Source organism: Pleuronectes platessa, chromosome 11 (assembly GCF_947347685.1).
Source record: "Pleuronectes platessa chromosome 11, fPlePla1.1, whole genome shotgun sequence".
In the NCBI taxonomy this organism is placed as follows: domain Eukaryota; kingdom Metazoa; phylum Chordata; class Actinopteri; order Pleuronectiformes; family Pleuronectidae; genus Pleuronectes; species Pleuronectes platessa.
In genome coordinates this window covers 8,110,373-8,133,515 of record NC_070636.1, presented here as the reverse complement: position 1 = coordinate 8,133,515, position 23,143 = coordinate 8,110,373, and the positions used below count along the sequence as shown (strand labels likewise).

Genomic DNA, 23,143 nt, shown 5'->3' with positions numbered 1-23,143 from the left:
TAGCCTCGTTACCCAGCCTTTTAATTGCCCCCAAACTCTGGATCACGTCTCCTCCTTCTCCTCCCTCACTCCTTCTCTCCTCCCTCACTTCTTCTCTCCTGGTGATTTCTCCTCAACATGTTAAGTGAGCTACTGGGACGTATCAATAACCTGACCTCACCGCATACAGTACAGATTATGTCATAACATGCAGGTGCGTGTGTGTTGAGATTGGGTGGAGTAGTGCGAGTGATACATGCCCATATGTCAGCGTATTAGCAAAGTGATTGCTTTGACCTCGGTGTCAGGAGGCGTATGAACATGACGACAGTTGGAAGGGAATTGGCACTTGCACACAGTCTCACACACACACACACACACACACACACAGACACACGTACATGTGGTTATCATGTTGAATTGAGTTACCTTGAACAACCCTCAGCTCCATCACCACCTGTCTGTCTCACATCCTCTCTCCTCCACGGCTACATGATTATGAAAGAGACACTCACACTGTTTTTCTTACCTGTGTGTAAGGTACCACACACATAATCGTGGTTATTTGTCTCAGCTACAGGAAACTGCTGCGGATTATTTTATTCAATTTTTTTCAGCTTACCATACATTTCCCCCTTATTTGGTTCACAGCAGTATTTCTCAGAGTTGCTGAGACTCTGTTTTTTATCACACAGAAGTCTTTATGAACAAAGTTCAGCCAATAATCACATCTTTATTACTTTGGGATGCAGCTACAACCCCGAGGCAAACTTAGTCATGAGCTGGCTTTAAACCAAAACAGGTTTTGAGGTTTTGGGGAGAGAGGTATTTTCTCTTTCTAAAACTGAGCCAATCCACTCGGTTTTTACAGAACTCTGATCTATCTTTAAAATAAAGTGTGTGATTTGGATAAAGATCTATATTATATCATGATATAGTAAATGTATATATCAGTGAATATGGCTGTTCTTCAAATCCAGCTAATTATTTACCTGGCAAATTAGAATGGGTTCTGATGTCTCCTTCAATGTCGGATTCAGTGTTGGATCCAAGTCCTTCATTGACAACTTCTCTTAAGCCCATTTTCCACTGGTCAAAAGCAAACTAGCAAGTTTTTGTCTGTGGGAGTCCACGTACTAGTGTTACAAGACAGCGAGACGAGCCAACGCCTCTGTTCTTGGTGAGCATTGGGTAGTAGACAGTCCTTTTTAGTAACCTGTAAAACCACAGACAGAGAAAAACATGGCCATCTTAACTAGAACATTGCAAGTTTCTTATATATATATATCAGATATCACTTACAATTGTGAGTCGTGCAGTGTTTATCCTCACTGCGAATAGTGGCCAACAGTCATCTTTCATACATCACAGCTTGACTATTTATCTACTGTCCATCATGGTAAAGAGGAAGAGTGCTCTGCCTCACTGTGGCAGTTGGTTCTGTGGTTTAAGTTTTAGACTGACATACTTAACTAAAAAGCTGTAATTTCTCACCAAACACACTAAATATAAAACATTCGTTAAGGATTCAGACTCTTGATTTGGAAAAGGATTCAGATAAATGCTGTCAAACATCAAGGTTCTTAATCACATTGATGCAAAGATTTGAAACGGCACTTAGATGATAACTTTGGCTTTTGGGCATATTGTGTTGTCATAACGGGTTGTTATAATGGGGCGGCTGTGGCTGAGGGATAGAGTGGTTTTCCTCCAACCTGAAGGTCGGCAGTTCGATCCCCAGTCTGACACATCTGCATGCCGAAGTGTCCTTGGGCAAGATGCTGAAGCCTGAATGGCCCCCCCTAGAATAAAAAAGTGCTGCAAATAGATGCACTGTATGAATGTGTGTGTGAATGGGTGAATGTAAAACTGTACTGTAAAGCGCTTTGAGTGGTCATCTAGACTAGAAAAGCACTATATAAATACAAAACCAAAACCATTTACCATAACTCCTAGGCCTATCAGGGTACATTGCTTTAAATTGTGAAACAAGAAAAATGGTCTGTGATTACTCTCGAAACCCTTCTTATCCTCCACCCGTCTCCCTCTCACCCAATCCATCTTTTTCTCTCCCTCCCTCCATCCCAGCTCTGCTCTCCTCTCTGCGTCTCTGTCCGACAGCTCTCTGGGCTGTTGCCAGTCAAGTTACATGAGAGAACAGGCGGCAGCGCATTCCTGCAGAGCATAGCTTTGCACTCAGGGGATTCCCTCCCCTGTCTCTCTTTCTCTCACTCTCCCTCCCTCTCTTTGTTTTTGTCCATTCCTGTATTTTAACGTCCGAAATGGAGCCGTGAGCTACACTTGCACCCGAGGCATTCCTCCTCATTTGCTGCTTGTCTTTGTCCCGGACGATCACGTACAGAATGTTTGTTTTTGTGCTGAAACGCGGTGATTCGTGATTTACACCCACGGTATACGCTACATTGTCTCATGCTCCTGTAGTTAAGGTCGCACAGCAACTGTCTCTTGTGTTGTTGTTGTAAAGAACACCTTGCATGCAGAGAGAGACTCGCTTGAATAGTTTGTCAGTGGCTGCCGGGGGTCTGAAACATTCTCAGTGTTGGACCCAAATTTATTGTCTTGCTCCGCTGGGGACTGAAGAAATCGTACTGTACACAAACCCCCCTGAGAAGGCTGCCTCTTTGTTCTTAATCTAATAAAACACTTTGTTTGATGCGGCTTGAATCCAGACCTGACGCTTTGAGATTCACTTTCTTGTTCCAGCTTTTCAAATGTAAGGATTCTTGTGTAGTAAAGAGCCGTTGTTTAACAAAGTAAGACATTTACAGATGTTGTTATTTGCCCATTGATAACGACCCAGGGTTGAAAAGATTTCATTCTGTTTTGGAAGCAATAATCAATCAGTTGTGTTATCTGTGGATTAATTGACTTATAATAATTACATTTTCATGCAGTCTAGTTTAAGTAATAACCCCAACCCAATGCAGCTTGAGTCTGTTTGAGTAGGCCAGGATTCATTATAGATCAGAAATGATCATATAATCATAAAACAGTAATGGCCAACATGTAATGGTTTCAACCTATTATTTTTGGTCAGACCAATTATTAACCAGTATAAAACATACATCTTGTAAGTTTGCACACAAAAGTTAAACTGACGATTTGGAGTGATCGAAATGGAGCAGCAGCCAAAAATGTTATTCATCATTGAGTAATATGATATTTTACATTCCTATAGTTAATTTAATTTGACTGATGCAATTACTCTGAATTCAAAAAGAATCGCTTGCTTTGTTCAAAAGTGAATTTAGATCAATAACTTTATTTAATTGACAATGTTTTGCAATAATATTGAAAATGAAAAACTAAAATCTGAAGCAAATTAATGTTTCATATGTTTTTCTGATAAATGACTCAAACTTTTATAACATCAATAATCAGCTGTCAGTCTACTAATCAGTTAACGAGTCGTTTCAACATTTCTGTATTAAATTAGATCATTTTCTTCTGTTGAATAAAGGGATTTAATTACAATGAGACAAATGAGTAATGTGATGTGGTTAAATATAATAAACTATGACAAATAGTTTTAAACCAACTTTTAATATTTGTTGCATTAGAGCTGAAACCATTGGTCGATTAGATCTTTAAAGATATTAATGGTACACTATTGATTTTCTCCAAAACAAGAATGCTAACGGTTTTCCGGCCCTTTCTTGAGCTGAAAACAAACTTTCAAATATCATCTGGTTGGAGTTTTTACATTTTATTAACATAATTGACTGATGTATAAGTAAAAAGATCTACAGCTCATGAAGACTAAGATTTCTGAGATTCTTGTCCCAGTCACTTTGGTTCGGCCACATCCGCACACAGCAGATCACGTTGCATCCACCAGTCTGCGAGTCTCAGTCCGGATGCTATAATATATAGAAAAATGTGGACGGCTTGAATGGAAAATACAGAGGAACCATTACTTCTTGGCACAGTTAGATTTTTCTCGTTGCTGCGTGAGAACAAAGAATTTCCACCAGTGTCCGCATATTCAAACCCAATCTCCAGATGTCGGCTTCACTCCAGCGTGTCCCCTCTCTCTCCCCAGCACTGTCACCGCTGCCTTCTCTTACTCGCCCCTTCGCGTTTTTTCCCTACTCTGTCTCTTGTTCGTCTTCTGTGTTTAAAGTACAAACTACCAAGGCAGGCTGTCTGAGTCTTCAGGCTGTTATTGATCGACTAACAAAAAGAAAGAGAGAGAGAGAGCAAGCGCGCGCTCGAGAGAGAGAGAGAGAGACCGTGAGTGGTATCAGGAGCAGGAGCGAGTCAAGGCCGGCAGAAAAGACGCCTGGAGAGCTTGTTTGAGCCGGGGGGGTCTATTTCTGTCTGTCTCACTGCGTCATTATTGACCAGAAGACATGCAGGACACATGGGATGAGATGACGGAGGGTGAGCAGAGGAAAGGGGAACAGCAGGAGGAGGAAGAAGGGTGAAGTTCAGCCCTGGGAGGTCAAGAGGCCGTTAATTTGGGTGCTGCAGACGGAGGGATTTATATGAAGACAAGATGTTTTCAGTCTGATCCGGTCGTCGGGAGCCCGGCCACGTCTGATTGTTAGATGCATGAAGAAGATACATCGCCGACCTGACAACTAATTGTTTAAGGGGGGTGTGTGTCTGTGTGTGTCTGTGTGTGTGTATCTACGCAGTCAAGTGTCTGCACAATGTTTCAACAAGAAGGAAACAGGAAGGACTCAGTGGAAGTCTGCAGAGAGTCAAGTCCTGACGTGTTGGTGCTCACTCTCCCCTCCTATAAACACACGGACACACACACACACACACACTCACACAATAACCTGGCTGATATCATCTGCATTTACAGCCAGCACATTCCTCTGGACCCTTCCTCTAAAAGCAAAGGGGAGTGGAGACACAAACCAGTGGTTCCCCTGCGACACACACACACACACACACACACACACACTCAGGATCAGGTTGGGTTTGGTCAGAATAAATTTTCCTTATCGACTCATGTTAGTTCTTTCACATTATAAGAAAATCTAAGTTTTAGTAGGAACTCTGTTTCTAAACCCTGTGTTCTCACACCTGATCTTCCCCTGGAGGTTCTTCCTGGGAACTTAGTCAACTGGACACTGATCCGATACCTGGAAGCTGGTGATAAATAATGCAATTTAATGTACTGAGTCAGGATTGCGCTGTGTGGGATTCTCCCTCTGGGTTACAAACCTGTGACAGCACTAATGTTATCAATGAAACTGGATATTTTACAAATAGGTGCATTTTGTTTTTTTCCATCCACTACCAATATCTGAATAATAGCAATTACAATTATTAATGTTATCAAGGTTCTAATCAATCTACATAGGCCTGTTTTCACCTGTCTCTGTCTCTTCAGTGGAGCGGAGTCTTAGGTGGACACTAAGGTCACGTGATTCATGTACCTAATGACTTGTGAAATATGGAAACAAGTAAAATATCGCAGGTGATTGATTGTTGGCAGATCCCAGCGTCCAGCAGAGATTTCTTTTTTCGAACCCATGCCAAGAAAGTCGGAAAACACTTCTTTACTTCTTCTGTGGTGTGATTTTTCTCAGTTGTTTGAATTCAGGTCCATTTTTAGAGGTGCAAGATCCATGTTGTTAAGAGGATCTGGTTCCAACAAACATCCCTGGACTATTAATAAATCATGGTAGCTCTGTGCAGTGGGATGCTGCTGGCGTCACCGTGTTTGTGCGTCTGGGTGCTCATACGTGCACATGCGCATGCCTGTGCATTTGTAAATCATTCTCTTTATATGTAAACAAAGCCTCTTAACTTTTTCACGCTCTCTGGAGAACAAATAAAGACTTTGTAGCGGTCACAAACCACCTTTAGTATTTCCTATGCTCCTAAAATCCCAGGAAAACAACTGGCACGAAGCCCTCACCAGAAATGTTAACCAGCATGTAACCCTTGTTAATTGTTTTCCCTTTTCCTGAAACCATTTATTAACCCAAAGGTAACTGGCGCTGAAAAATACTTTGAACCTCACCATTCCTCGATTGTGCTGCACCTCCCAGGACATGACTGGAGACTCCTGCTCTGAGATTATAACAAAACAGAAGTCTCGGAAGGGAGAACACACTGTAATCAACTGCAGAGGAGGGGCGGGGGGGGAAGAATAAGAGATGGTCTGAAAGTCGACGGCCGACAGAAAGGGAAAGATTTAAAGAGAAGGGGAAGCGAGGTTAAACGGAGAAGGTGCAGGTTCTAGAAGTGGTGATTTGTGACCCACAGGAAACGGGCAAAGGGCTTATTTTCCCCGGGCGCTCGGAGACCATAACAGGCCCAGGCGCTGTGTGTTTCCTCTTGATAACGCTCGGCAAGCACACATGTACCCGCATTGACTCACTAATGCACTAGATCTGCAGTGTGGCTGTTCTCAGGGTTTCTTACAGAGTCTAAAATTGAATCATCCCATTTAGAGGCCTTCAAATCTTTTAAATCTTTTAAAATATTTAATCTCATAACATGTCTAAATACTTTTAGTTAAGTCTTAATTATGTTAATATTCTTTTGCACTACTTTGGTGACTTTATAAATAGAAATAATTTGCATTTGTGACGCACTTGACGTGTGTCTTGCATTTCGCAACTTTTGTTCTTAAAAATTTCTTTAAAATTAGTCAGATTGAACAAGTTAAAACTGGTAGAAACTAGTTTGAACATTGTAAGACCAAAAATGGCAAAATATTCAGATTGTTATGCTCTTTGCTAAAAAATAAGGCTTAGGACATTCCCATTCTGACTTATTTACAGTACATGTAAACACACAGCCGTGCACATGGAGATGCTGAGAAAAGAAGGATTAAAAGTCCGAAAGCACTCGAAAATGTGTTTGTGTTTTTCCTTTACCCAGCTCATCCATCCTGCACTGTGTGCTGGGCTAAATGTTCAGATTTACTGATCAGAGAGAGAGAGAGAGAGAACGTGAGAGAGGGAAAAACCAAACTGTGATTTGTTTTCAGTCCGGATCCCACGGCGGTCCAGACAAAAGCTCCATCACACCTCTCCCTGGCAAGCGCCCACTTCTTTCTATCAGCCTCACTCCACTCTCCACCGGGCTGATAGGATAAATCAATACGATGACAAAGCGCTCGCCGATTAGTCCACATGTTTGATACCTGATGAATGAAGGCCAGGGTGTTTTTCGTTGTGTGTGGTTTGGTTTTTTGGGTAGGGGGAGGGGCTAACTTTGAAACCTGTATTGCACGTGAGCGTGGTCTGCACAAGGGGGCCCCCCCGGAGCTGCTGCTCTCAGAGGAGGCTCTGCTGAAGTCTGCACTGTGAGAGATTGCAGCGACCGCGTATTAGCTTTGAAGTCGGTTTGACAAGTGCTTCAACTATAAGCAGTATCACCTGGGAAAAAAAGAATCTGCTGTCACCTCTGACGCAGCGAGTGTGTGCGTTGGACGTGTGTACAGGAAGTGGACTTGCAGTTGATTGTGTGTGTGTGTGTGTTATGAAACATCATTACCTAGGGATTGGAGTACACGGCCAGACATCATTAGGCTTTAAGGCGAGAAAGTCTCTACGGCACCACTTTTTTTATGCAGTCGGCCTGACCCAGCAGACACGACAGGCAGCCACTCCGTTTAAGATCATTTATTTGCGTCTGTATGTAGCTCCGTGTTTGGATTACGATGCGTGTTGCATCCTGTGTGTGTTTGCGCCCATGTTATTTATTTATTTTGCCTGGTAATATGCCTGAGCCTTCATTATAGCAGGAGCCATAACTTTGATAAATCACTTGGGCTCAGGGCCCTCACTGCTTTCACAGTATTAGAAAACTAATTGAAATTCTCTTCCGCCCCCTCCTCTCTCCCTCTCTCTTTCCCGCTCCCGCTCTCTTTCTTTTTCTCTCTCACAGTTTTTCACCCTCTCCCTCGTTCTCTCCTTCCGTCTCTGTGGCGAGGGCCAAACAGCACCGTGTTTTTCAGCGGAATAGAAGCCAAGAGGGGGAAAATGTCATCACTGATTTAATAGGCATAGTCAAAGAAACACACACAGCGCGCTCACAAACACACAAACACACACTGTACTCTGGGGAGTGTTAGGAATCCTGATAATGTCATCATAGGAATCTCCATAATGTACCCCTCTCTCTCCTGCAGGCTCCACTTGGACTGTGCCTCACCGCTGCCTCTGCTTTTGATTAGATCGGGGAGGATGAGATTTTAGGTTTAGGTTGATGGGATTTAGAGTTTAGATACTTGTTTCTATGGCCGTGATCCCCCCGCTGTCCTCGGATTGAGGGTCTGTTTGGTTCGTTGCCTGGGATCTCCCAGCTGCCTCTGGATTTAGGGTTTAGTCGTCTCATTGTCCATGATCCCCCTGCTGCTACTAGATTTGTTTCATTTATAGGGATCTCTCTCTCTCGCTCCGTCTCTCTGTCTGTGCTGCAGATACATTCAGGGTGTGGTTGCTTAGTTGTGCAGGATCTCCCTGATGAAATTTGTTTTTTTTATAGCTGTTGTATTCGCTGCAGGATCGTCTCGCAGCTGCTGGATTTAGGGTTTGGTTGTTCTATTATGCACCAGCGCTCAGCTTTTGCTAGATTTAGAGTTTTTTGGTTGTGTTTTTGTGCAGGATCCCCCTGGTGCCACTGGATTTCGGGGGGCTTAGCAATTTCTTTTTTTAATATCTATACACTGCTACTGTTCGTGTGACACTTGGGGCTTTGTGTCCACCCAGCAACCCCCCTCCTCTCTCCTGGGGTGAGCTTTGTACTGGGAAGCCAAAGGTTTAGAGATGGCAGCAGAGACTCTGTGTGTTTGTGTGTGTGTGTGTCTATGTCTGTCTGTGTGTGTGATGCAACTTGTGTGAAGTGGGCGATTTCGTGGAGTCCTGTCAGCACACAAGATTTCTCTCTGCAAACATTCCTCTGACGTGATGCAAGCCCGGTAGAGGAGGGCAGCGTTTGTGCCTGTGTGTGTTTTCTCGACCGGCGGCGTGTGTCTGTTGACCAGACAAATCCATACCATCGCTTCCAGTCACACCGCAGGCACATAGCCACACACACAGGTTGAATGTGTGTGTGTGTGGGGGGGGTGGGTGTGGTTAATGAGGATGTGTTGATTGATTAGACTGCAGTAATTAGCTGGAGTGTGAAGGCCTGGAAAGGTCTCTGCTCTGGTGGGAGTGTCCCCTCTGGAGAGACATTGAACTGTGCTATGCACCATTACATTGCACACACACACACACACACACACACACGCATCACAAACAGTCCCATCGAAAATCTCAGATGCGTTATGAGTCATCTCTTGAAGGCAGACCTAATGCTTTGTGCGGGTGTGAGGGAAGAGGAAGGATGTTTGCTGTGCATGTGTGTGTGTGTGTGTGATTGTGTGTGTGTGTCTGAGACACAAGGATGTTTGCAGCATGGAGATGTGTGTGTTGGGGAGTGAGATGTGCTTGTGCCAGCACTTTCTCTTCCTGCTGAGCACTGACCTGAGCTGACAAATCAACTCTCTGTAGTTTCACTTCTTATCCGCGGCCCCGTTCACTTATGTGCATCACAGGGCCACTTCAAGTTAATGCAAATAATACTGTGTTAAGCGTGACAACCACAGTCTGTCCCCTTCCCTCCACTGAGTTACGAGGATGTAGAATGAACTTCTGCAGGAAAGTGTTGTGACTAGTGCCATCACATGGCCGACTGGGGAATTACATCTGATACATTGCCAATTTTGTTTTAAGAATTATCTGTTTTGCTTCTCTCCTTTTGCATTGTTTCACTTGATCTGAACAGTCATGAAGTTAAACCCAGGAGAGAAAGTCAATACAATTCAGTTAGAGGGTGAAACACTAATACATGAAGTTGTTTTCACAGGTTGTGCTGCTGCTGGGTTTTATTTCAGTCTCCTTAATGCAGCGGTTTTTACTCTTATTGATCGACTCAGCTTAAATCAAAGACAATTTTCTGTGCCAGTAATGGAATCATTTGTTAATGTATTTTCTTTTCTTCTTAACCCCTGACAGGAAGTTCTACTACATCACTCTGCTGAGGGATCCTGTGTCTCGATACCTCAGCGAGTGGAGGCACGTGCAGCGGGGCGCCACGTGGAAAACCTCCCTCCACATGTGTGACGGCCGGACCCCGACGCCCGAGGAGCTGCCCTCCTGCTACGAGGGCTCCGACTGGTCGGGCTGCACCCTGCAGCAGTTCATGGACTGTCCGTACAACCTGGCCAACAACAGACAGGTAGGAAGAAGAGAGAAAGAAAGGATGGATGGGACATCTCAGTCCATGGTCACATTGACTGTTACGGCTACGGTCCCCTGAGCTGCAGCCAGTGAAATCCCGATCCATTACCACGACTCCACCTGACCCAACTCACTGATTTAAGTGTTAAAATAATGTACAATCATTTCAATTTCTGATTTCTCCAGAAAAAAAACATATTTAAGTTACCATCCGCATTTAGTTAATTTCTACTCGTACCTGAGCGTTTATGTTAAATCTTAAAGTTACCCTTCTTTTTGTTGGAATACCCACAGGTACCAGACGTGGGTCAGAACTCTGCCATCAACCATTCACTTTTGCTGTAATCTCCAAAAGCTGCTGCTGATTTCAGTCTCGATGCCGCCATATATCACTCCTACCTAGTCAACCTGCATTACTGAACCTGACATGACATCGCTCCAGTCGGCTGGACTCCTCTGTTTTGTTCCCTAATGCGACTATTGTCCTGATATTGTCAGCAGGTCCCATTAATCCAATGAATCCAGTCTACTGGAAAACGCCAATTGAGGGATTTAATTTCTGCAGAAAAGTAGATAAAATAGTTGGGTGAATTTCCACATGAGAAACCCAACACACAATAGATACTTGGGTTTTATGTCCCCCCCGTCCCCTCCATCCCTCCCTCATGCATTTCACTGGCTTCCAGTCAAGTCGTGCATCATTTGCAAAATCCACTTTGCCTATAAATCCCTCCCTGTCCCATGACTCCCCAGCACCTGTCTGACCTCCTCCACCCTTATACGCTTCCCAGAAACTTTACGGTCCACGGACAGGGGTCTGCTCACAGTTCGGTTTGGCAGCCTCCGCCCTCTGGAATTCTCTCGTGGCAAAGAACTGTAATCTATAATGCTCCATTTCTGGACACTCACAATAAACAACTCACAGCCCACCTGTTCACAAATCATTTTCACCGTTGGATTCTTTATCGCCTTGCGTACCTTGACAGGCCCTGTATAAACCCAGGTTATTATAAGTTATTTATAATTGCTATTGATTTCAATTTACAAAGATGAACAGATATTGATTTCTTAACAGAAAGAGAATAAGTTTCTATTTGAGTTCTTACTTCAAGACTCATTGAGAATCTAAAAGATGTGAACATTTTGAGTGTGTATGAGTTGCACAGGTACACACACGTCTCACACACAAACACACACATATAAATATATACCCTTGCACAGTCAGGATTTCTCATTCTGGCAATAAACACCTCAGATTCACACCTCCTTTCTCATGCTATCTCAGTCTCCCACCTAAAAGTGTCGGCAGCTTATCTCATCTGCGCTCGGGGCTGTTATTACTCAGGGTCCCATGACTTATAAATGTGACACACGTGCACACACTGAAACACAAAACACACATACTCAAAACATCCTGGTGGACCAGGAGGCTGAGGTGCACACTGTACTCCTGTGATTCTTAAGTCTTGGGTCCCTGTTCCTGTTCCTGTGCTGTAACACAACAGCTCACTCAGTTGTGTAGTGATTTTGTATCTTTTCAAACGTGCTGACAGACAACAAAGTTCACCTGGGGATGAAAGAAAGAATGGAGCAAATATCATATATTGCCTTAGATAGTTATTCAATCATTTATTTTCTGCTGACCCATAGGTGCGCATGCTGGCAGACCTGAGCCTGGTCGGCTGCTACAACATGTCCACAGTTCCAGAGAAGAAGAGGGCCCAGCTTCTCCTGGAGTCGGCCAAGAAGAACCTGAGAGACATGGCCTTCTTCGGTCTGACGGAGTACCAGAGGAAAACCCAGTTCCTGTTTGAACGCACCTTCAGGTTGCGCTTCATCAGGCCCTTCATGCAATACAACAGCACCCGGGCAGCAGGGGTGGACCTGGATAATACTACGGTTAGTTCAGCTCAGCATGGATCATGTGAATTTGTGGGGACAGATGTCGATACAGATATTGGTAATATCTACCATAAATAGACCATAAACTTTTGAATAACTATAAATAAAAAACACACATAAGCAAAAAGCTAAACTCTGTATATTTAGTGTATATATGTGTCTCTAAAGAATTGAAGAGTCAACATTTCCTAGTTGTAGATTAGTCCTTAAAGATATAAACCAAGTGAAAGATAACCTGAGAGCAGAAAACCGAGAAAATTAGACAAACCGAGACTTGACGAGCGCGTTGGTTTAATTTCCCCGTGAAAAGATTTGTCGCCATTATCAAAACAAAAAAAGCAGCAGCTTCAAACATGTTCTTAACACTTTGGTCCATTGTGGGAGTTCTTAGGCTCGTTTCCCAGGAAAAAATCCAGTAAACAGCAGACTGGTGGTTTATACATCAAAACCCAGAAGGGAGGAGAGAAAATAAAATGTCCCCCGGCTGACAGAGGCTGTGGGAAGGTGGACCAACGGTTATTATATAAAAAAAAGAGGAAATAGCATGTTGTGGTTTGTAGTCTGACAGGTCGGTCTGTGTGTATGTGTGTGTCTCTCTGTGTGTCTCTGTGTGTGGGTGTGGCATTTTGAATAAAAACTAGTTTCTTAAATTTACTTTCAATTTAAATACCTGTGTGAAATTGACACACTATTAAATTCATTTTTTTAAAGTCAAATAAATGACATCAGCAGGTGATGATGAGAATGTTCCCTGTCTCCTTGGCTTTGTGCTGTAGTGCCCCGTGCTGCAGATCAAACATCTCTAATTTACTAACGTCAATGCGGCGCTTCACTTCCCTCTGTTGTCGCACACATTGTTCACAAATTATACTCTGCACACCGCCGCAGATTTCAAAGGGATTCTGTTAATTAAACCTGTTTCCTGCTCCGTGTTGCAGTCACACGCAGCAGATGAGACGCGCCAATAAAGCCAGCTGCACTGCCCGGGCTAACATCAAACACGTTTCAGTTGTCTTGCTCCACATATTGCAAACAGTTCCCTCTCTCTGTAGAAACCCTTTTAAAACATTTGTATAAATGTCGTGTAATAAGGAAACTTTTCCTTAGGGACCAAGAACCTTTTGAGGAACTCGTGGACTTTACAATGGTTTCCTGCTCTGGGAATATTCAGCTTTACAGTGTCAGAGGTTGATCCACTCCAACTTGTTCAGAAAAAACAATGAAGCTGTTGTCTAGACATAATGTTGATGTGAGTCGTAATCCTGTAACATATTAACAGGAATGTGAATTGTTTTATAAGTCACTCATGTAAGCATCATAAATTAGATAACGTGTTATTCAGGATCAGGTCAATAAGGGGGATGGGGAGGTTCTAAGTATAACCAGCCACCACTCTCAATAATCATACTGTTACACTGTTACACTAAATTAAAAATTTAAAAAACGTGACAAAATTGTTGCTTTTCTCAATTTAACATGCAACACAAACAAAGTAGAGAAAAAATTGAACAACTTTTTCAAACCCAATCTTTTTGTAGCTACTTCGGCTCCTGAATAATGACATTTTTTTAGGTATATCAAGCATTGTTTCATTGTATAATAAATTTGAAATAAACCAGAGATGACCAGGCAATCTGACCCCCCTCCCCAAAAAGGAAAGCCAACTACATAAAAGGTTTTTTTAATGTTAAAAGAACCGTATAGTTTTATCGTCAGTGCCCCAAATAGTTTTGAAAAAGATCTTGATGAAATGGGAGAGAGCAGCAGCAGCGATGGGAAAACAAAGCGGATAAACTCAATCATCCATCATCAGTCTAATTTGCTTAATCCTCAGGGTGATTCAGATGCTGTGGGAACGCAACACACAAACAAGACATATGCTTGCATGGATTGTGGGATGATTTGGTCGATAAAGAATAGAGCTTCACACTCTCTTTTCTCACCTTTTATATCTGTTGATTTTGTTTCCTTCTCCGTTTCTCTATCTCTTCAGTCTACTCTCCTCCATTCTTCTTTTCTCTCAGTCTCATAACGACAAAACCTAAGTGTTTGATCTGCTCCCCCCCCTTAGGTCCAGCGCATTGAGGAGTTGAACGAGCTGGACATGGAGCTGTACGACTACGCCAGGGACCTGTTCCAGCAGCGCTACCAGTACACCCGGCAGCAGGAGCGGCGGCAGCAGCGCATCAAGCTCCACATGCAGCAGAGCCACCAGGGCCTGGGTCTGGGCGTCAGCCTGTGGCCCTCCCGCAGCCGGCAGAGCTCGGTGTCAACACTGGAGGACGGCGAGAGGGAGGAGCGGGAGGAGGGCGAGGAGGGAGGGAGAACGGAGGAGGCCGGCAGCAGGCTCCCCACTGAGGACTACATGAACCAGATCATCAACCGCTGGTAGCAGCAGAATGAGAACAACCACACAGACGTGCATATGTAATGTGAACTGCATACACATAAACACACACATTTACACTGACACACACAGAAGGTGGCGCCGGCAGCAAAGACCCAAACGAATGGAAAAGACTTTACCGAGAGTTGGGCTGCGGGGATGAGAGCGGTTGCTATGGAGACCAGGGCTTGGTCGATTGCATCAGCTCATGTTACTGAGGTTTGCCCAGTTGTTATTAGCACCTGCTTACCCCCCCCCCCCCCCCCCCCCCCTTCTGATTTTCTCTGTCGCTCTCATCATCATTAGTGACTGAGCGGAGGAGAGATATCTTTAAGAGTTGCTGACAACCGGGTATCTCGTTCATCTCTCCAGCTTCTTCTTCCTCCTCCTCCTCCTCCTCCTCCTCCCACCGTGTCCCCTCTCGTTCTCTGTGGCCTGATAATGGAGCATGAGAAAAATACAAATTTTAAGTCTGTGAATTTTCCCGCTAATCCTCGCTAAGGACCGGTCTACTTCCTGGATGCTCCAGTTTCAAAGGAACCCGTGGAAAAGCTATGAAAGCGCGAGTAGCTGAGCTGAACATAGCGAACGGTGGGAGTACATGAGAGACTGTGCCGCGAAGAGAAGAAGTTGTACTGAGTTGTGTAATAAAGCTTTTCTGCTTCAAAAAATCTGCCATTTCACCCATGAACACTCATGAAATAGTGACTCTCAATCTCGGATGATTTCATTTGTATTTTACCTTTTTGTGTTGTTGTTTGTTTGTTGTTTTTTTTGGCTTTTTTAAAAGCAGAATTGTAATAACACTGAGACCAATATTGCTGCCTAAAGAAAAGTGATTCCTTTTATTTCTTTATTTTAGTTTTTGTAAGTCAAAGATAATGGATCGGATTTGACGTACAAACGGACCATAGCCATTACTGAAGCCTTGTATCTTGGGGGGGGGGGGGCAAAAAAGACAAAGAGTGGCCTGTTTCTCTGTTAAAGCTTCCCAAAGCTGCTGTCGCTTAACAAGTTCATTATTTTCTCCTTTTCTTTTTTGTGTGTGTCTCAGTGCTGCACAGAGTAAAGCCAATTACAGACCCCCGATCTCACATATAGGTGTGAAGAAATCAAAGGGAGGGAGGGAGGGGGGGGGGGGGCGGGGGGAGACGGCCTGCTGCAGGATGTTGCCAGGACCCGTGCTGTGTGAGCGTCGAGCGCTTTGGAAGCCTTAACTCAGACCAGCGCTCGAGATGGGAGTTGCGGAACCACTGGTCACCATGGCAATGTGAGCCCTTAATGCAGTGGGTGGCATTTCCAGTTTCTCTCTTCTTCTTCTTCTGCTTCTTTTTTCCGATGACCAAGAGGCTGCATTGTGAAAGCGGCCATCTCAACTCAAGCCTCCATCCCACCTGCTGAAAGGGCGTGCACGGCACTGGTGACCCCGGGTTCATTAGCGTGACCGTTCATTTCAGCTGGATTTAGCCTGAAGAATGCACGGGGCGAGGTAGCAGTGCCTCTATGTACTGGGATCATAGTAGACATAATCATTGTCAGATATTGTATCTGCATTATACTACAGTAATTTCTCTGACTACTTGTGCGTGCGTGTGCGTGTGTGTGTGTGTGCGTGTAAATAGTATGTACAGTATGCCTTTGATTGGCGTATGTGTATGCCTTTGTAAATAGTGTGCCTGACAGTGAGAGGATGTCCAATGAGTTTTGTGAATGACTGATTTCATGACCAATTATCTCGCCTTTTTTTTCCCGGGTGGTGGAGGCAACCAACAGCGTGTGACAGTGATGCAAGCCAGTAATACTCCCCTCTGCCCTCTCCTCCACTGCTTTCTTTCCCCCTCTCTTTTATTGTCTCCTCCTCATCACTTCATCACCCATGTTTTGTTTTGTTTTTTACTTTGAATACCTGAAATCTAAAATCAACATGTCACACAAGGACAAGAAGGGTTGGGTCACGACAACTCTGTAACCAAGTTGTTTTATCGGCGTCCACACGTTATCATAGGATTCAGTTCCTTACACAATGATGGGAAGTCAAAGTATTCCGAGTTTTCAGGTCACAGATTATACGATAAATTATATTTTCATAATGGCTCAAATTAAAGTTTGATTGTTGCACTCGGCCAAAGATGGTTTGTTCGTGAACAGGAACAAATCACTTTGTTAACGCCGCGTCACGTCTGCGAGGGAACTGTGAGGTCTTCAAAAGGACCGACACAGTGTCAACACCTCTACAGATATAATCAGGGTGGTTAGCTGAATGTTTTCATTGAAGAGGATCTATGTAGTCCTTCTGTTTCAGCTGCCTCAGCCAACAAAAGGTGGATACCACTTAATTTACAAATATTAAAATCCAACCCTTGTTCGATTTGATGCTGAATTCTGATTTAATAAAATGCTTTCACCCCCCCCACTCCATCCTATTTACAAACATAGAATCTGAGCAATAAGAGAAACAACAAAGGAGAAGGTGAGAGACAGAGGTTTCAAAAGTGTGAAACACTCAAAGACGTGTTGTAGAGCAATTAAATCAAACTGAATGTAGTCCAGATTCTGTGTCATCCATGGAGCAATGTGAGGATGCATGCAGGCAAACTGCTTCCATGGTGTCACCATAAATAACATGTTTCATCCTGTTGTTAACATTAGTGTTTGTTAGAAACTAACAGTTTAACCCTTTACCACTGCCCTCGTTACTTTTCAGCTAATCACCCGGATGCTCTTGTTTTTGATTTAACGAGGATGATTCATGAAGGGAAGAAAAGAATAAAAGTGGGGATGATGAAAGGTTTTGGGACGCATCCAGACTCAATACGCTGCTTTTTGTGTGACCTTCAAAGTAATACAATAGGGATGGAGAGAATGGGTATGGAAGGAGAGGTTCCCCCCCCCCCCCCCCCCCCTCTTTTCTTTTTGTTTCACATTAACTTCCTCCTGTCATTGTGGTCTTGAAACTGGAGACTCGAAAAACACTGCAGCTCCAGGCATTCTGCCCACATCTTCTTTTCTCCCTGCCGGACTCGTATTAGACCACATCTGAGCTCCAAACCAATAACCTGGCTCCTCATTAGAGTCTAACTGCAGAAAGCAAAACGGATTCTTCATCCAGAGAGTGCTTTATTTCTGTCAGCGTTCCAGTTTCAAGCGACCATGAGATTTTTAAAGCAATCCTCAGAAATACACACCTGAACAGAGTGTGAAAGGAAGAAAGAAGAAAAAAAAAACCTCCCTCTTGCTGAAATTATTCCAGAGATTGATGCTGTAAAGCTATACTCAAATATTTTATGTCTCATCACTATGTATATCTGATGTCTTAACAGCGTTTCGTCGTGACAATGAAGCAACCCAGGTGTCACTGTCATCATCTTTCTTTTTTATTTCTTATTTTCTTTACGTGTTAAAAGAGAGTGTGATAGAGACTTTGTTTTTATTTTATTTTTGGATTGGTGTGCAGTCTGTCTCCGGCTCTTTCTGTGTGCGTAATGTCTGGGTTTGTTTTCTTATGATTGCAAAAATGGATCATCAAGCCACCAATTAAAATATTTCATTTTTACAGCTCTGACTGTGTCGTGGTTGTCACTGGTTATCGTTTATCATTACTCTTATTATCAAGCTCACACTGCATGGAACAGCATGTCCCCATTGACTCTGTTTTTAGATGCATAGAACATCTAAGGTTCTGAACTTGTAATGTAGCCAGTTCTTTTAAGACTCACTCAGTTAGTGATATTATATCTGACAACTCCTTTGGGAGCTTTGCCCTCCAAGTTCCTGCACTTCCATCCACAGGCCAATCTATAACCGTAGGACATTTCCACTCCTCGCCCACACTAACCACAGAACTGTGACCCCCATAAAGCAGCCTGTTCCCCCTCCTAATGATAGCCTCAGCCCTGTCATCGGTGATCTACAGCCTAATTCAATCTGCAAACACTCTGGGTCTGTCGAATGCACGTACATGCACAAAAATAAGCTTCTTCCTCTGCTGTGGGAGGTGGGCGTTTGACGAAGGGGGGGGGTGTAAAAATCATCCCCTGTCCTTGGCTGCAAAGGAGATGGAGCGGAGCGCAGGCCTTCGCCCCGTCTCATCAACCGTCCGTTCAGCTTCAACTTTGACATCCTCACAGCGGAGCAGAGGAATAATTTCTCGGGGATGGCGATGAGCGGAGGCAATTGTCTGGAGGGAGATCAGAGCGCAACAAGAGCAGGAGTGTAAACGAGAGGAGGAATCAGAGAGGGTGTTTATGTAAGACGGGGGGAGAGAGAGGATGGGTTTTTTTTTCTGTTGTCTGACAAATGAACAGAGAAGCAATGAGAGGGAATAAGGGGGGGGGAGGGAGAGGGAGGCTGTGCAGGGTCTGTGGCAGCTGTGGTGCATTGGACTGAACGTTCAGGGTGATTTAATCCTGCCCATAGTTCTGGGTCACTGTCATTTCAAGTGCAGCTGGACTGAACACACAGTAATGGCCGTGCTACTGCAGAGGGCCCGACAGCTTTTGTTTTGCTGAACATATGCATGCGAGTGTTTGAGAGAATGTGCTACTGCTGCTGCAGTGGGAATCCGGCTCTGAGTGATTGTACGGGCTCTGGCCACAATCCATTAATACGAGGTCAAACTGGCTGCAGCTCCTCACTGCTGGTCCCATGCTTCTTTCCTGCAGACAAAGAAGCTCTGGCATTATTATCGCTTATTTTCAGCATGGAATTCTGCAGATAAGTTCATACTGAGTGCCTCCCTTACGCATCCGAGCCAGGCTATTGCAGTTCTGGAGGAATGCCCCGTTGGCTCTGGCACTGGTCACGACGGAGTTTCTGTCTTTTGTCTGCGGTTGAGTTTTTTCCAGCAGTGGCATGGTTTAGACCTTCATAGTCAAATATACAATGTGGACGAATCTCTATACACAAACAATTTGCAGGGCTTCAATACCCGGTTTTGTCAAAGAAGTAAATTCGGAGGGCAATGAGAGAGTGCAATCCAGCGTGGGAGTGCACTTTTTTTTTCTTCCAGCAATAGAAATAGAAATATGATTAGATCAGACATCTGCTCCGTTATCTGACCTTCCATTCGGGGGTTTGGCTAATCTCTCAGGTCAAGACCAAATCATCGCTCACGATATTAAAGGATTGAGCAGAAGAATCCAACCTCCCAGGCACACAGGACTCTCGCTTCTGTGGAGCTCTCACAGAATGAAACCAGTGGGAATCACACAGCAATCCCATTATAGTCTCAATGCTGTTTATTGTGTGTGTGTGTGTGTGTGTGCATGCGTGTGTGTGTGTGGAGCCGTGGCCCAGGAGCTCATAAAGAGCTGATCTGCTGCAAACTTATTAACCTCTCCATAAAAATATGATAAATGTTGATGTGGGAGAAATGAAGCAGGATACAAACTCTGGGTCAAAGCCAAACACAGGATCTGAGGTTGTTAAAGGGATAATATTCTCCCTTTATACACATGAAGTAATATTGTAAGGTCTTGACCTGACAATGAAAAGTGCCTGGAGATAATGGATGCTGTGGTTTGGCCCTACACAAATAAAACTGACTTGAAATGAATGGAATTTAGTGGATATGAAATGGCTAATGCACACACAAGGTAATTATACAAATGTTGCAGCACAAAAAGTGCCTGTTTCCAATTTAAAAGTTCTCATTTTGTTTGCTTTGGACCCTCGAGCTTTTCAAACTGTCCAAACCAAAGATGTGGAAGGTGCCTCGGACCACGATCCGGACCAAGTCTGAAGAAAAGAAATGGCCTCAGTCCGGATAAAACTGGATCATTCTTGCTTTATTTGGGGGGATTTTTTTTTTTGCGATAGTTCAATAAGCTGCAAGGTTAGTGAACAATAGGATTCTTCAAACATGTTTGCTCTCTATGGGTCTTTACACATTTGCGTTTAAAAACATAATAAAGTGAATTTTGAATACTGCGGGACTTTCATGTAAAGAGGACAATCATTTTCCCGGTAGTAATATGATAATGATATTTCAGTGCCAATAAAATAAAATAAGTCAGATGCACACTCATCTACAAACCAATCAATGTCAAGTTTAGATAGATACAGCCCACGTAGGTGGTGATGACAGTAGGAACATGTCGTACAAAAGACATGTACATTTGTTTGGACCATGTTCTGGACTTTCAGGTGTGAAAATGTCCTGATACTGTCTATGTATAGTATGTACAGTGGCCCTGAGGGACAAAATACCACGCCATTAGCAGAAACACACCAACATTTTTTTTAATGTGAGGTATTGTTGTGTTTTCTTTAAGTGTTGTTGTGTTTTTTGCAAATGCGTCTACGTTTTGAACCTCAGGGCCACTGTGTTTAGCTTTTACAAACAGGTTCCCCTCCCCTCCATCTGTACTTAAGACTGGAGCCCAGACGGCCCCATTGTTTGTTGGCTGTAATGTAGTGAATTAGCTTCATGTGGTAGACCCCAGCTGACCCCCATTATACAGTCAGGGACACATATAATTAGAGGCAACTCACGTGAAACGACAAAATGTATTAATATTAATGGGGGTTTAATTGAGGTCGTTTTGGTCCCCCGTCGAGGCTTTCAACCTCTAAAATGGCTGACGTGTGAGGAGAGGGAGCCCGCAGCCCGCGCCCGCTATTTCTTATGTGACCCCTGAGAAGATGACAGCCGTCTCCCATAATTCATCTGAAGATGTCACTTCCCTGTCAGATGAACAGGCCCAGTGGGCAGCCTCTGTGAAGCTATGTTTAGTTATACTTGTCGGGACTGTGGTAAGGCCGTTTGGGCATTTCCTCGTGGGGATGAAACAGATTTTTGTGTGACATTGTGTGTGTGTGTGTGTGTGTGTGTCTGTGTGTGTGTGTGTGTGTGTGCGCCTACGTCTGCATGAGCTAGGTGTTCAGACGTGCACATCAAAGTGAAGGTCAAATCCAACAGGATAATTAATGTCGCTGCTTTTTATACAATGTTAAATCAAATCCTGGAACTGCTCCCCCTAGGAGGATCAGCTGTCCAATTTAATTTAGACCGCAGAGCGAGTAAATGAAAACGCAAGACCCATGTCTCGACACCCTGGGACAGTGACTCTGTACCTTTCATTTTCTTTTTGCGAAGAACACACAACAGGTAGATGAGGAGCCGGGGCACATTTTAACAACCTGCCCCAGAGGGAGCGTGACTATCACACAGACTCAAGGTAAAGATTTAAAAACTGGACCCCGGAGTGTCAGATGACTCATAAAAATGAGAGGGATATCTGTTCCTCTACTTTTTTCATTACAACATAACAAATAGTGTTAGGCAAAGGGACGATTCGGCTTATTCTAAATACAGGATTTATTTCCCTTGACTCTCACGCAGAGCAAACAGCAAACCTCATTTCCATGAGCGGCTTTTCAAATGAATGCGTGCAGTTTTCTCACATCGAGCCCCAAATATATATGATCACCTTCAGTTATTTAGGTACTGATACATGCACAGGTATAAACATCTATTCTTACTCTTCTTCCTTTTAAATAGAAAATCCCTCATACAATGTCTCCAAAAGTCAGATTTAGTTTTTATATATTATTATTGCATTGATTTTGCAATAGGATTGAATACAAATCATATTACAAAATATGCACCTTATAAAAGAACATGATCCAAACGTACAACCACCTACTTACATATATACACAAATAGTTGCAAACTTATACATGTAATTTTAAGATGGAGCAGGCGTCTCCACTTCCTCCCACTGTCAAGAAATGAAGCCAAAATATCCGGGATAATCATTTTGCACATTTGGAGCCAGATTCTGTGCAGTAGTGTTTGGGAGAAACACGCGCTGCTTAACCCTTTTTATATTGCATTAAATAACCAATAATTAAAACCAACCGAACTCTTTAACAAATTTAAATGTGATTCAAGAAAAATGTATATGACGTTTACTTTTACTTTATTTGGCCCCATGTCCCATATGCTAACGTGGAGGAGGCTGGGTTCATGATCTATACTGCAGCCAGCCACCAGATAGCGATCAAGACACCTTGGCTTCACTTTGGGGGAGCCGCTATGTCACTGGCTTTATATAAAGTCTATGATCACACACATACCTAAATAAAGACATTTTAATTACATTGTATATTGGACAGGTGTCATACAAACAAAAATTGCATTTTTCTGCCTTTACTGTTACTGTGGTGTTGTCATGACTATGTAATGTGATTTGACAGAACAATTTGGAGACATTTTCTTTTTCACAGTTGTAAGCACTACTTCATTCCTCACATGTTTATACAACTATATGCAGACCTAATTATGTGTCAATGTTTCTTCTCTATAAAAGTGATTTATATTTGTTTTACTGAGTTAACTACAGCTACGGCAATTCTTTATTGTATATATTTTTGATTGCCTAAATTGTATTGTTTGAAGAACAGCAAGGTAAATATTGGCATGAGGTCTGTTCCCTTTATTTAAATGCTCTGTGCCAGTATAAGTATTAGTACTATTACCTGCAAATAAATAAATCAATTAGGAATCTTTAATTGATTGTTTTTTCTTGTTAGGAAAGCAATTTCTTTTTTTAATTTCAGTTTTAAATCATTCATTATTTCTTATACAAACAAGTTGGGAAAGAAAACACAAAAAATATTATTTACACACAGATGAAGAAAGATTAAACATGGG

At 43.3% G+C, this 23,143-nt stretch overlaps 1 protein-coding gene across 1 annotated transcript in view; it reads left to right on the top strand.

The window, feature by feature from the left end:
• The window catches only part of hs6st1a (heparan sulfate 6-O-sulfotransferase 1a), a 54,857-nt gene extending 36,808 nt beyond the window's left edge, over positions 1-18,049 (top strand). The window contains exons 2-4 of the mRNA XM_053434019.1: positions 9,975-10,197; positions 11,850-12,098; positions 14,173-18,049. Of these exons, the coding sequence (XP_053289994.1) occupies positions 9,975-10,197; positions 11,850-12,098; positions 14,173-14,493 (793 nt within the window). The 3' untranslated portion in view covers positions 14,494-18,049. The remainder of the gene's footprint in view (positions 1-9,974; positions 10,198-11,849; positions 12,099-14,172) is intronic.
• The last annotated feature ends 5,094 nt before the right edge of the window (positions 18,050-23,143 follow it).